The sequence below is a fragment of the Juglans microcarpa x Juglans regia genome, chromosome 4D (genome assembly GCF_004785595.1).
Source record: "Juglans microcarpa x Juglans regia isolate MS1-56 chromosome 4D, Jm3101_v1.0, whole genome shotgun sequence".
Taxonomy (NCBI): Eukaryota; Viridiplantae; Streptophyta; class Magnoliopsida; order Fagales; family Juglandaceae; genus Juglans; species Juglans microcarpa x Juglans regia.
Genome location: NC_054600.1, coordinates 26809521 through 26824135, shown reverse-complemented (window position 1 = coordinate 26824135; position 14615 = coordinate 26809521). Strand labels below are relative to the sequence as shown.

General features: G+C 33.5%; 2 protein-coding genes across 2 annotated transcripts; both read left to right on the top strand.

Moving 5' to 3' along the window:
* Window positions 1–2358: 2358 nt before the first annotated feature.
* On the top strand, window positions 2359–4068 carry LOC121260256 (serine/threonine-protein kinase STY17-like). Its single transcript, XM_041162086.1, has 3 exons — window positions 2359–2855; window positions 3072–3186; window positions 3940–4068. Exons 1-3 carry the CDS (start codon window positions 2662–2664, stop codon window positions 4066–4068), a joined length of 438 nt encoding a protein of 145 aa, XP_041018020.1. The 5' UTR covers window positions 2359–2661.
* Window positions 4069–8180: 4112 nt separating this feature from the next.
* Window positions 8181–11963, top strand: LOC121260894 (serine/threonine-protein kinase STY46-like). Its single transcript, XM_041162967.1, has 9 exons — window positions 8181–8296; window positions 8775–8825; window positions 8907–9132; window positions 9355–9469; window positions 9659–9756; window positions 9842–9904; window positions 10413–10467; window positions 11633–11743; window positions 11847–11963. Exons 4-9 carry the CDS (start codon window positions 9398–9400, stop codon window positions 11940–11942), a joined length of 495 nt encoding a protein of 164 aa, XP_041018901.1. The 5' UTR covers window positions 8181–8296; window positions 8775–8825; window positions 8907–9132; window positions 9355–9397; the 3' UTR covers window positions 11943–11963.
* The last annotated feature ends 2652 nt before the right edge of the window (window positions 11964–14615 follow it).

The window sequence follows — 14615 nt, the reverse complement described above, 5'->3', positions numbered from 1 at the left end:
TTAAAACTAATATCTTAAAAAATAAAATTATTTCATCTTTTAAGGGATCATCATCTGTTTGTCTCGTTTGATGACTGCAAAACCCGAATTCGAGGTGCCTAGACGTGCTGGTGGCAAGAGAGTCATGCCCAGACGTAATAGTGGTGGAGATGTGCCAATGCAGAGCCGTGCCAATGGAGAAGATGAGAGGGGGCTAGGTATCGTGTGTCTGATGTTCGTACAGCAGTATCTACAACTCCTTTGCGGGCTCCGTAGCAAGAAATGATATATTCTCTGCCTTCTTGATTCGTGTTGAGCGAGAAAGACGAAGGCCTCTAGAGTCTGGAATCCTTAAAGGAACTCAAATTGATGAAATTACCCTCCAAGTTAGCAGGGGTGCACAAGAATGACTACTCGTAACAGAATTGTAGTGAAAAACTGTTAAAAGTCTTTTTCTAAGGGACTGCTAGTCGACCACAACTACAAATAATGAGACTGCTGACATGGGCAAAATGGTAAAATAAAATATTGTTATTTTATGCAAGGATAAAAGAGATTTTTCAGACTGCTGGCAGGTTCGTGCTTTTCATGCCTTTCCCGTTTCGTGCTTTTTAGATTTTTCCATCATTTTATAATTAATCCACAAAATTATGCATTATAATTAATCCATCTATATATATATATATATATATTTCTTTCAATCGGGCAAACATGCCTCGCACGTTGGCCCTACTGCTAGTTATATTATGTATGCATGTGTCTGATCGTGAACATTTACCGGTTGGTGTCTCTTTGTTGTCTTATTCGGGATGTTTGAGAAATGAGATGAAATAAAGATTTTGTGAACAGTAGTAAAATGATTTATGAATAGAAGTGAGATAATTTGAATTAAATATTTATTATAAGTTTTGAAAAATGAGAAAAAAATTGAATAAAAAAAATTATAAAATTATAAAATTAAAATATTATTAGAATATTATTTTTTAATATTATTTTTGTTTTAGAATTTAAAAAAGTTAAATTATTTTTAATTTTTGTATGAAATTTTGGAGAATATATAATAATTAGTTTGAAAAAATTATAATAATTTATTTAAAAATATTTATATTTAAATTGTGTCAAGAAAGAAAACGTGATAGGATGAAATGCGATCATATGTGGTGAAAATAATTTACAAAACATCCACTCACTGTCTCACTGTCTTTTCTGTTCTTCAACTTGAATCTCAAATAGTTAACATCGGCCAGCTACAACTTCCCATTCTGCATTTAATAATGGACGGTGCGCTAGGTTCCCTCAGCTCCTTCCAGTAATTCTTCACCCAGTTCGTCCACTTCACGAGAAGCAAGTAGTCCAGCTCGAATCCCGGCTGATCGTTGAAAGAGAAATAATTTATACAAATTCTAAATAGATAAATTTTATTTAAGTCTTTGTAAAAAAATACATCTTACTTTAAAAATATATAAAAAAATTATTATTTATTAATAATATCTATTATTTTATAAAAAATTTATATAAAATTTATCTATTTAAAATTTCTATCTAATATTATTCTCGCTGAAAACAGGCCGAAAAGTCAGCGGTGTGGGCTGTCCGATTCCGGCTGAGTAGTTTGCTGCTAAATGAATACGTCCCTAATTTCTATTAGCAATCGACAAGTGAGAACCCAAAAAGGAAAAGATACTATAAAGAGACAAGGTAACAGAACCTAAAAATCCACCTTTATTCCCACGAAGGGAATCCACAGAAACCACCGAATAGGTAAGGGTTTTTTTTTTTTGTCTTTTATTTTTAAAAATTTATTAAAAAAATAAAAGATATAGAATTATTTTAAAATAATTACTTAACAATTAAATAAAAAAATGCAATCGGTTGCCAGTTGCCACCATGGTGACCACCTTGGAAGAAGCATTTTCCTTTAATAATTAGTATATATTTCTGGTAGGGAAAGATCGATGAATCCCAACAAAAATTACTGATTCTCATTTATTTTTATTTTTTTAAATTTAATTATTAAGAAAATATTTTTAAATGAGTTTATGATTTTTTTTAAAGTATTAAAAAAATTCAAAAAATACTTCAAAAATAATGTAAAATAAAATAAAATACATTTTTTACTTCTCCATAAAAATCTTCGAGATCACTCCAGCCGTAACAAGACTCTTTCTTGTAATCTACAAAATTTTTGTCTCAATATAAGGAATCATTTCTTGTACATCTCTCTGCATAGAAAACACAGGAGCAAGCTAGTCCTACATGTATTCATCGATATTCGAGTTTTTTATTTGTCGTTTTCCGTCAAAACTAGGCTTCATTGTGTCCTCCGATCGTATAATAAATCGTCAATGATAATACATTTATTGTTTGTAGAGGCGAGAAATGAGAAGTGCTCCCGCCACTTCTTGTTAACATTCTTTATTTAATTTCCAGATTAATCACGCCTTTTAGAAGTAGGGAAGAGGCACAGAGAGGTGTAGTAGAGCAGAAGCCATGGCGCTCTTTCAAAAGCCGTTTATAGCTTCTCTCTAGAAAATCTTCTCCATTTTTTTCGTTCTCGTTTGGTATAGTCTCGGCTTCACGTGGACTTGTGCTTATTCCTCGACGACCGTGATTCAAGATTCTGAACGGTGGTTCTTGATCAGTACTTTTTTCATTTTGTGTTTTCGTTTTGGCGGCGTGATCATGGATATTGATACGGAGAGCTGTGGTAGTAGAGCCGTGGATTTTGCACCGACTCACAGCCGGAACCAGAGGCGCCTGAAAGCCATTGCGTACGATCAAGTTCTTCATCTACTCAAGGACTCGAACTTCGCAGAGGCCAATCTTCCTGGTTTTGAAGACGAGCTCTGGATGCATTTTCATCGGCTCCCCCCAAGGTGCCCCCAAAATCCTGGCGTTACGTTAATTTTTATTTATTTAATTTTTATTGTTATTTGCTCGCGTTTAATAATCTTTCTTGTTTGTCACAAAGGTATATATGACGTAATGTGGCTTTCAACTTTGGCTTAATGGCCCTTTATGGAGCCGATGCTGAAGTTTGTGGAGGGCTTATCATCAATGCTAAAGTTTATGGAACCATTTTCTAATTGCAGGTATGCCTTGGATGTGAATGTCGAGAGAGCACAAGATGTTCTTATGCACAAAAGATTACTGCATATGGCATGCGATCCTGCTATCAGACATGCAATCGATGTCCGTGTCGTGCAGGTAACTTGTAAGAGAGACCATTTATCCTTGTATCATTTGCAGCGTAAGGATTCCTGGCTTTATGCATTTTTCTTTGAATTTCCCTTTTCCTGTAAAACATATCATCATTTCCATCTATTACAAAAAAGGTTAGGTTAATTTGGATATTGATATGATTTATAAATAGTGATGAAAAGTAATAAAAAGATAATAAATAATAGTGAATAATAGTGAAATAGTACAGTGTGAGCTATGAATATTAGTGAAAGTATAATACTACTTTTTTCTCTTTATTTTATCGCTCAACTCTGGCGTTTTGATTTTTTAATTTGTTTTTAACTTAGTGATTAGGAAAATATTTTTTAATAATATTATTATTTTTTTATTTTTTTAAATATTTAAGAATAATAAAAAAATACATATATAAAAAAATAAAATAAATAAAATAAAATCTTATAACTAACGGTAGCTCGGTAGTTGCTGGGAGCTGTGACTATAACAAGATTGGATGTGCTATAGATAATGAGTAATAATAATAAAATAATAAATAATAATAAAATAATTTTACATGATCTACTTCGCTAACCAAAACATAGCCTAAGAATTGGGCGTATTTCGAGAATTGGATCTTTTGTCCTTAGTGTCTAGTGGTAATTGACGTATTTACTGTTCAAATACGGAAGCTGATTTGTCACAATTCCGGCTTCTCGAGCTTCCCCCGTGGGGATTTTTAAACGCATTTTGATTGACCAAATTCTTCTCGAAAACATGCAGGCTCATTTTGCTACTAGTGGAAATTGCAGCTATTCATTTTATTCAAACTCTCAAAGAAAAGTGAATCCTCGGTATACTGATTTTTGCAGGGAAAATGGGTATGGTAAAAATGTCCTTCTATTTCTTTAATTAGGAGTATTAATTCTTGACAACTCGTGTATTCTTTCTCTTTTTCATTGCTCATCCCTCAACTGCTTTTGGCTTGTCCATGATGTTTGGCTAACTCTAAGATTGCATATGAATATTGAGATGAGTTAAATTAAATTGTTAATAGCAGTATTTTGTAAGTCCCATTGATACGAGTTTAACCTTTTAAGGTTGAGACAGGTTTAAATTTTTTATGGAAAATTGAAAAAGTAATGTGTCTCATTAATTATTGGTTTGATATGAGTTGAGTTTGATTCAACGACATAGCCTAAAAGTCAACTACTTACATATTCAAGATAGGCATGACTATGCGAATGATAATCCTCTTATTTAGTTTCTTTTTTCTTTTCATTGGCATCGGGTGTCCAGGAATAACGTCCTGACTAATCTCAAAGGTGCACAAGCTTTCGGCAAGGAGTTTCCTGCAAGTGCACCTTGGGTAATTCAAGGGAAAAATCTCCTAGTCCGATGACTTCTAGAGACTGCTAAGAGAATTTGAATCTTAGACTTGAATCCTCTTATTTAGCTTCTTGAAATATCTCCTATGATAAAACCTAAAAAGATCCTATCAAACTTTTTTTTTTATATATATAAGTAAGAATGTATTAATATCAATAGCCATAACCTAGTACTGCTTGCTCTTTTTAAATCTTTATTTTGTTTCAAGCGAGTGACCCACCTCAATTGCAGTGAGTAGTTCTGTGAAGTGGTCATCAAATCCTCCTCATGTAATCCCAACACATTGTTGTATCTCATTAACCTTTTGCAAAACTCAATTTAATAATGATCCAACTATATTATTTATTGAAGGAAGAGATAACAAGGGGACATCTTTATTGAAGGAAGAGATAACAAGGGGACATCTTCCCCAGACATAGTTCCCAACTATACATCAAGCCCTAAAAATTCATCCTCGCAAGGCACCAACAACAAACTCATATTCCCCCCCCCCCCCCCCAAATACCATCTCTTGCATTCAAATCTCGTACCTCTTCAACATCTCCATTGGCTCTCTCTCCGTCATGAGTGGTGAGATTATGGTCACCATTAGAGGTTCTGGGTTGGTGGCAAGTCTCAGCAGCACATCAAGTTCCTTCACCTTCGGTGACCCTTTCTGTGCAACTTCAACGGAGCCTACATCTCTCTCAAACCACAACATTACACCATTTTCTTTCAACTCCAGCGTGGGTGCCATAGTTTCTTCGGCAAGAACATTGACCAAGGGTGTAACACCAACTATCGGCCTTTCCTGTGTTACCTGTGGCAGAGGGCATTCCATTATGGATGCCTCTACGCCGATACTTGACGTTAAACCTACTTCGAATGACCTGATTTTCTTTTTGACCCACCACACTCTCCTGGATCTAGTTATAGGGACTGGGCCAAAATCGATTTTCTGTTTTCCTTTATCTGATTTTAAAGGATTTGGGCCTATTTTGGGCTCGTTCTTACAAGCCCTGTTGCCTTCAGCTGGAAGCAAGTCTATTTTCTTAGACAAGAAAGTGATTGTTGCCTTCAACTTGACAAGCTGGGTTTCCATCTCTTTAATGTACTGTGCATCTCTTTTTCAGCCATACTCCTCTCTTTCAGAGGAGTTGTACTCCTTGTGACCTTTGTACCCTTCTGGAATACTACATCACTCCGTTGGCCTCCTCCACCATATTTGGTAACAATTAGATACCTACCATGCACGTTGGAGTATCATTGAGCCACAAAGGCTGTATTTCCTTAAAATGTTTTGTGAATTCTGAATTTCTCTCCGCCTATAACACTCTCTCTCTCTGAACCAAGGGTGTAAATCGGTCCCATCATTTCTCCCGGACCCAATTAATTTTATTTTTTCTTATTATTTTTTTCAAATAAATTAATAAAAAAATTATTTAAATTACTAAATTAAAATTAATTGAATTATTAATGTGAATTAACTAACTCATTAAAAAAATAATTTATATAGTCAATGATAATAAATTAGTTAAAAATTACATCATTAACTTATATAATTATTATATAAAAATAATATATTAAATTATTAAAAAGATTTTTAAAATAAATCATTAACTTTTATTTTCCTATTCAGTCGGTCCGGTCCGGGGTGAGAAAACCCCACTCCGGGACCGGACCGAAAACTGAAATTTTGTAATTCCATGGACAGAGACTGACCGGTCTCAGCTTTGGTCCAGTCAATTTTTTTCAGTCCAGACCGACCACCTTACAACCCTACTCTGAGTTGATCAATGTTAGGGATGTGCCACCTTGCACATAATGCATCCGTGTCATTGTCACAATCAAGTTGAGCCACGACTTCATCAGAATATTTAGACTTGGTTTGATTTCACAAACTTTTGAAAATATCTTATCTCATCTCAACATCCAAACACCATTCAAACATAAATATTTTGTTATTTCAAATTTTCAAATTTTTCATCTAATCATTACCTAATCATTACAACTTTCCAAACTTTCAAACAAAACACAAAAGACAATTCAACTTTTTTAAATCTCAAAATAAAAATTATATTAAAAAATTATATTATAACCCTCTGTTAATTTTTATAATTTTTTTATTCAACTTTTTCTCTTATTTTTCAAAATCCTATAAAAATATTAATTCAAATCATCTCACTACTATTCATGGATTCATCAGCTCATCGCATCTCATCTCATCTGTGTAACCAAACGAGATTATTCTCTCCTAGTCTATAAAAATTATGCTTAATCTCATACTGATTTGTGACTTTGCTTTGAACAGTTATAAATTCTTGGACCATATGTTTCCTTTTGATTATATTAATATAAATACATTCTACAATTTTGCTCCAATCTGTATTCAGTTTCATGTTGCTTTCTTGTGGGTTATGAGAGTTTCCAAATATTTTTATAAGAAATAAATAAAAATATATTTGATTCCTGGAAGCGTTATAGGTGCTCAGTCAATAAATATTGCAATGTTGTCCAATATGTTGTAGGGCAAGGCATGAAATTACAATTTCAACGAGTGACAAGCCCAAACTTTCCAGTCAGGTAGCTGCTCTCTTTCTGCAGCTCTCATAGTAGCATGTTGATTTCACATGGCCCAAACCATTCTTGGAATCATCTCCAGGATTGTTATAATTCTTTATTTCTTGCATCCCTTGGTTAGATGTGTTTTCATAATTTGTGGTGGATGAATACTGACTTGACTTAAAATTATGGAAAGATAATTATATTTGATGCTGCTAATGAACATTATTTTTTAAGGGCCCGAGTCCTACAACCATTAATAATAATGAAACATTTAGATCCATATCCCTTGCTGGTAACTCCTAGAACTGTGAGGGAACTTGGCTCTCATCTCCCCATCCATGAGAGGACACCTGTATGCCCATTCATCATGGGTGCTCTAGCAACATTAAGGTTAATAACCAAGGAATAAAAGAGCTAGTCGCTACCTGAAAAGAAAGAGAAGCAATGGGTTTCACCAATTTCACTGCAGTTGACTGTCTGCGTTTCTTTCATCCTGTGATTACTCTGTTCTCTCAACCATCCCCGTCTGTCTTCCAAGCTCTGATTGATTTATTGACTTTGCATAGTTCCTTCAAGCTCTCTATCAAAATTCAGAACACTATAGAGGCATCTTTGTGCTTCATCTATCGTGTTCTTGTTTCATGATCCTTCATTTTATCTTTAGTCTCCAGTCAACAATCCTGGGGATTAGATACCACTAGCCACTCCTAGTATTGTTGGACTTCTGTCTGTATATGGCATTAGTCCTGATTCTATTCGCATCAATTGAACTTTTAAAGTCAACTTATACATATTATAGGGATCTCACTTTAATCGGTTATTCAGAAGTAACAAATATGTCTACTTCTCTGTTCCTTACCCTTGTTTTATACATATTTTTGTCACCACCAAAGCAAGTTCTTTGTAATTCACATGCCTAAAGATAGATTGTAATAGATCAGGCTCAAGATGTGATGGTGGATAAAATAGTTGATTTGATACTATGTATGGAACTTCCAAAATTCACTTACTTAAGATGTTCTATCTGTGACTATATTATCTGTATTAAGCAAATTTGTATTTTAGTTGCTATTTGAACTTTTAATGCTGCATTCAGTTGACTACTTTACTGTTTGAGATTGGGCTGAACATTCAAGAAGCACATGTTTTTTCCACTGTGGATGGATACTCTCTGGCCTATTTTCTTGTTGATGGTTGGGCACTCGAGGTATCTATATATTTTTTCTCAGTTTTTTCATTATAGTATATGATTCATCAATTGGTTAGTAGTCCCCGGGAAGAATATTTATTTTATCATTCGATCAAATATAAATATTCATTGCTTTGTATAGTTGATTAAATGTATATTTCATTTACTGTCATTTTTCAGTCTTGTTGGATTGTGATTATCATGGCATCAATCCTAATATTCATTGCTTTATACAGCTAAATTTCAAAAGTTGTCATTTGTCGGTCTTAATGGATTATGATTATCGTGCAATCAATTTGGATTCATTGCTTTTGATTGAACATAAACTTCATGTGTTGTCCATCTATCAGTCTCAATGGATTTTTAATGAGCTTTCAAGTCAGAACTTGGCTTTCTTAAATTATTGAATAAACTATATTTGCGTTGTGTATTTCTTTGTCTCTTCTGTAAGTTTTTGTGAATGGATCAACTGATGTGCATATTCTATAATTTATAGGAGACTGAGCAGCTTAGACATACACTTGTCAAGAAAATACCGAGAATTGAGGTATCGCCTCTTCCGACCACTTTTTGGTCTTGGGAAATATAAGAGTTTGATGCGTGGAAGAACTGCTACCCTTGTTCTCAGGTTCAAGCAGGACAAGCAGAGCTAAACCAAGCTGCGATGGATGGCATGGCAAAGGCTGAAAGTAGTAGAGCCATGGATTTTGCACCAACTCACAGTCGGAACAAGAGGCTGGAAGTCATTGCATATGATCAAGTTCTTCATCTACTCAAGGACTCGAACTTGGCAGAGGCCAATCTTCCTGGTTTTGAAGATGAGCTCTGGATGCATTTTCATCGGCTCCCCCAAGGTACACCCAAAATCTTAGCGTTACGTTAATTTGTATTTATTTATTTCTTCTTGTTATTTGCTCGCATTTAATAATCTTGTTTGTCACAAATGTATATATGACGTAATTGTGGCTTTTAACTTTGGCTTAATGGCCCTTTATGGAGCCGATGCTGAAGTTTGTGGAGGGCTTATCATCAATGCTAAAGTTTATGGAACCATTTTCTAATTGCAGTTATTGCAGTTATGCCTTGAATGTGAATGCCGAGAGAGCACAAGATGTTCTTATGCACAAAAGATTACTGCATATGGCACGCGATCCTGCTACCAGACATGCAATTGAAGTCCGTGTCGTGCAGGTAACTTATAAGAGAGATCGTATATCCTTGAATCATTTGCAGAGTAAGGATTCTTGGCTTTATGCATTTTTCTTTGAGTTTTCCTTCTCCTGTTACATATATCATCATTTCCATCTATCACAAAAAATGAAATTTAAATGCTAGTTTAAACTCATTTTGATTGACCAAATTCTTCTAAAAAACACGCAGGCTCATTTTCCTACTAGTGGAAACTGCAGTTATTCATTTTATTCAAACTCTCAAAGAAAAGTGGATCGTCTGCGTTCTGATTATTACAGGGAAAACGGGTGTGGTAAAATTGTCCTTGTATTTCTTTTTAAGTAGGATTATTAACTCTTGACAACTAATGTATTCTTTCTCTTATTTTTTCAGTGCTCATCCCCCTACTGCTTTTGGGTCATCACCTGATACGAATGATAATCCTCTTTGTTCCCGGTAAATAATTCCAATAGGTTTAATCCTGATTGTGAGATTAGTCTCTACTTTTCCTTAGCATGATACTTGATGGCCAGTTGTTGAAATTCGATCGACGTGCTTACTTTACTTTGAAATTATTTTGTTTCTTGAAATGTCCCCTATGATAAAACCTAGAAAGATCCTACCAAACTTAATGCATCCGTGTTAGTGTCACAATCAAGTTGAGCCGTGGCTTCACCAGAATAGTTATTTCTCTCGTAGTCTGGGAAAATTATGCATAATCTCATACTGTTTTGTGACTTTACTTTGAACAGTGATATATCCTTGGACCTTATGTTTCGTTTTAATTATATTTATATAAATGTATTCTACAATTTTTCTCCAATCTATATTCAGTTTCATGTTGCTTTCTTGTGGATTATGAGAGTTTCCAAATATTTTTTGAGAAATAAAATATATTTGATTGCTGGAAGCTTTATAGGTGCTTAGTCAATAAATATTGTAATGCTATTCCAATATGTTGTAGGGCAATGCATGAAATTACAATTTCAACAAACGACAAGCCCAAACTTTTGAGTCAGGTAGCTGATCCCCTCTCTCTCTCTCTCTGCCCCTCTCTCATGGTGAGCATGTTGATTTCACATGTCCCAAATTAACCATTCTTGGAATCATCTCCAGGATTGTTATAATTCTTTATTTTTTGCATCCTTTGTTTAGATGTGTTCCGATGGTATGTGGTGGATGAATACTCTTGACATTTACAAGACATCTGACTCGACTTAAATTCTCAAGCAAGGAGATAAAAATATGGAAAGAGAATTATATTTGATGCTGCTAATGAACATTATTTCAATGGCCCGAGCCGTACAACCATTCATAATAATGAAACATTAGATCCATATCCCTTGTTGGACCTGATCTGAATCACTTGCCGGTGACTCCAAGAACTGTGAGGGAACTTGGCCCTCATCTCCCCATCCATGAGATGACACCTGTTTGCCCATTCATCATGGGTGCTCTGAGCCACTGACAACATTAAGGTTAATGACCAAGGAATAAAAGAGCTAGTCTCTACTTGAAAAGAAATGGAAGCAATGGGTTTCATCAATGTCACTGCAGTTGACTCTCTGCGTTTCTTTCATCTTGTGCTTACTCTGTTCTCTCAACCATCCCCCTCCTTCCAACGCCTGGTTGGTTTATTGACATAGCATAGTTCTTTGTTCTGGCTTTCTATCAAATTTCAGAGCACTATAGAGGCATCTCTCTGCTTCATCCATCATGTTCTTGTTTCACAATCCTTCATTTTCTCTTTAATCTTCCGTCAACAATCCTGTTGATTAGTTACCACTAGCCACTCGTAGTATTGTTGGACTTATGTCCGTATGTGGCATTAGTCCTGATTTTATTCGCAACAATTGAACTTAAGTCAACTTATACATATTATAGGGATCTCACTTTAATCTGTTATCCATAAGTACTAGATATGTCTAGTTCTCTGTTCCCTTACCCTTAGTTTTATACATATCTTTGTCACCAACAAAGCAAGTTCTTTGTAATTCACATGCCGAAAGATAGATTGCAACAGATCAGGCTCAAGATGTGATGGTGGATAAAATAGTTGATTTGATACCATGTATGGAACTTCCAAAATTCACTTACTAGTAAGATGTTCTATTTGTGACTATATTATTTGTATTAAGCAAATGTGTATTTTAGTTGCTATTTGAACTTTAATGCTGCATTCAGTTGACTACTTTACTGTTTGAGATTGGGCTGAACATTCAAGAAGCACATGTTTTTTCCACCGTGGATGGATATTCTTTGGTCTTTTTCCTTGTTCATGGTTGGGCACTCGAGGTATCTATATATTTTTTCTCAGTTTTTTCATTATAGTATATGATTTATCAATTGATACAAGTCCTTGTGTAGAGTATTTATTTTCATATTCTATAATTTATAGGAGACCGAGCAGCTTAGAAATACACTTGTCAAGAAAATACCTATAATTGAGGTATCGCCTCTTCGGACCACTGTTCTCAGGTTCAAGCAGGGCTAAACCAAGCTGCGATGGATGGCATTTCTCATAGCAAATAATTTTCTGTCTTCACAATTGCTGCATGATTCATGGATTCTTCTCTGCCTCGAATACACTCTTCTAAAATTGCAGCAAGCTGTTTCGATGTCAATGGCTAATATGTGTTTTTGTTTCGAATATATCGTTTGTGGCTTTGAACAATAATTTAGTCACACCGTTTGGTGAGCTCTCTCTTTCTAAACATATGCTAATATGAATTTCACATTTTTTGTACTCCAATGTCCAATATTGACTCTTGCACCTTCAATTATTTAAAAATAAATAAAAATAAAAAGTCGTGTAACTTAATGTTTATCATCAGATCTTAACAAATAGTGCACTTTATGAATTTTTAATAGTTTAAGGGCGTGATGCGTCAATATTAATCATTTGAAATGCAAAATATAAAATGGCTATTTATTAGACATTTTATAGTCATTTTATTAATGTAATTGGTTGTATTATTTTTTTAAATATAAATAATTATTTTGACCAATCAAATTGATAGAATGTATAAAAAAATACGTAAAAATAAATGTACGTAACAGAATTCTTTATTACAGGGTTCAAAATTAACATTTTCTTCAAAATTTGTTCTCAAGCAAAAACGAAAGGACTGCCATTTGAGTAAAAGGTCCAATTCAGGCTCAACCCAAGTAAAGCAAATTAATGGTCCGACAGGTTGAGTTGGCTAAGCTAGACGATTTCACTTTCAGGCCCAGTTTGAGCCCAAGACGTAAATATATATATATATATATATATATATATATATATATATATATATAGTTGCGTGGTTTTGGGTCCAATCGTATTATTTTGTATATTTGTCTCCTTGCTATAGCCCAATTAATCAAATATTCTATGCTTCTGCTCTTGGTACCCTGCAACTCTTCTTCAGATTAAGCACCTTTGTGTCTTGGTCAGTAGTTTGGTTGTGAAAACAGCACCACAACGTGGGCATAAAGTAATAACTTCCCTTTGCAGCCTGCTGGAGTCCAGAAGAATATATATATATATATATATATATCTGAATCCTAGGCTATTATATATTATGGTCCACCACTCTTAAATGAAATTGTCTATTCATGCAATTACTGTGACCAAAATGGGAAGCCTCAAAGCATTTTTGGAAGGACTTGGGTGGTATCATCGGCATGCATGCGTGCGTTTTGGTTGTCTCATCCCCCGTCTGAGTACGTACGTACTTGTTTTCAGTTTCAAAATTTTGTTGAAGGGGAATTCAAATGAAGCATATATCATCGTATTAATTTCCAATTAACTTTCGAAAGTTAAACTTAAGAATCCACTAAAATACACCAATATACTTAAAATCACTTCTTTAATCACTAAGTAAAAAAATAATAAAAAATAAAAAATGACCAACGGTAAAAAAAAATAGGCAAATCAAGTAGACAAATAAGCTTTTCCCTTGTGAAAATCCCCGCCTTTACGATTCTCTCACCAAGGTTTGTTTTATATATGAAAAAAAAATTATATAGAAGAACTCTTTATATATATCATAGAAAAAAATTTATTTATATAAATTTAGAGTACGCAAGTTTTCTTGACTCTCTTTAAAAAAAAAAAAAAAAAGACAAGCCTCGTTTGTTTTTATAATTTATCTCAACTCATCTAATCTCATCTCATCTAATCATTACAATTTTATCAAATTTTCACACAAAATATAATAATAAACAATTCAACTTTTTCAAATTCTAAAACAAAAATAATATTAAAAAAATATATTCTAATAATATTTTATTCAACTTTCAACTTTTATTTCAACTCATCTTATCTTGACTCAAAAAACATACGAGACTTAATTTGGATAGTGAGTTGAGAATAGATGATTTGAGTTAAAATATTTTATAAAATTTTGGGAAATGAAAAAAAAGTTGAATAAAAATATTATAAAATTAAAATATTGCTAAAATATAATTTTTGTTTTGTTTATAAAAAAAATATTATTTTTATTTTGAAATTTGAAAAAGTTGATTTTTTTTTTTTTGAAAATTTTAAAAAGTTGTGATAATTATATAATAATTAGATGAAAAAATTGAAAAATTAAAATTAAAAAGTATTTGTGTTTATAGTATTTAGATATTGATAAGATGAAATGCACTGATATAAGATAGAAGCATCTCTCTATTCAAACCAAATCTAACATTAGAATACATATAATAAAATCTATTTTTTAAGAATAAGTTATGTTTTTTTTTAAAGTGATTATATGACTCGCACACATTTTAATGTATTTATTATTACTCAAAGTAAATTGCAAAATGAAAACCCGATTAGCTGGATTCCCCGATTCATGGCTACATGCTTGTGATGAATCTTGGTAGCATGCTCAAACATCCTGCCGTGATTCTGCCGATCAAAGAGATTGTTCTTTTTTAGTTGGACAATGTATATTATATTATATACAAGTGTGTGACTCATTGTGAACAGTTATCGATAGGTATCTCTTTGTTGTCTGACTCACCGTCTTTTCTGTTCTTGAACATCCATGGGAATCTCAAATAGATATATACCGCCTGGCATACAGCTGCTCCTTCTGCATTTAATAATAATTAATTAGTATATATTTCTTGTAATCTACACAAGTTAGATTTTGTCTCAATATAAGGAATCATCTATTGTATCTCTCTACAT

Excerpts from the sequence above, each read along its gene's own strand:
- LOC121260256 (XM_041162086.1), top strand. The coding sequence starts at position 2,662 with ATGGATATTGATACGGAGAGCTGTGGTAGTAGAGCCGTGGATTTTGCA. Across the intron at positions 2,856-3,071 it reads TTTCATCGGCTCCCCCCAAG|GTATGCCTTGGATGTGAATG; the intron begins GTGCCCCCAAAA and ends TTCTAATTGCAG. Across the intron at positions 3,187-3,939 it reads TCGATGTCCGTGTCGTGCAG|GCTCATTTTGCTACTAGTGG; the intron begins GTAACTTGTAAG and ends GAAAACATGCAG.
- LOC121260894 (XM_041162967.1), top strand. The coding sequence starts at position 9,398 with ATGCACAAAAGATTACTGCATATGGCACGCGATCCTGCTACCAGACAT. Across the intron at positions 9,905-10,412 it reads GATAATCCTCTTTGTTCCCG|GGCAATGCATGAAATTACAA; the intron begins GTAAATAATTCC and ends AATATGTTGTAG. Across the intron at positions 11,744-11,846 it reads TTCATGGTTGGGCACTCGAG|GAGACCGAGCAGCTTAGAAA; the intron begins GTATCTATATAT and ends TATAATTTATAG.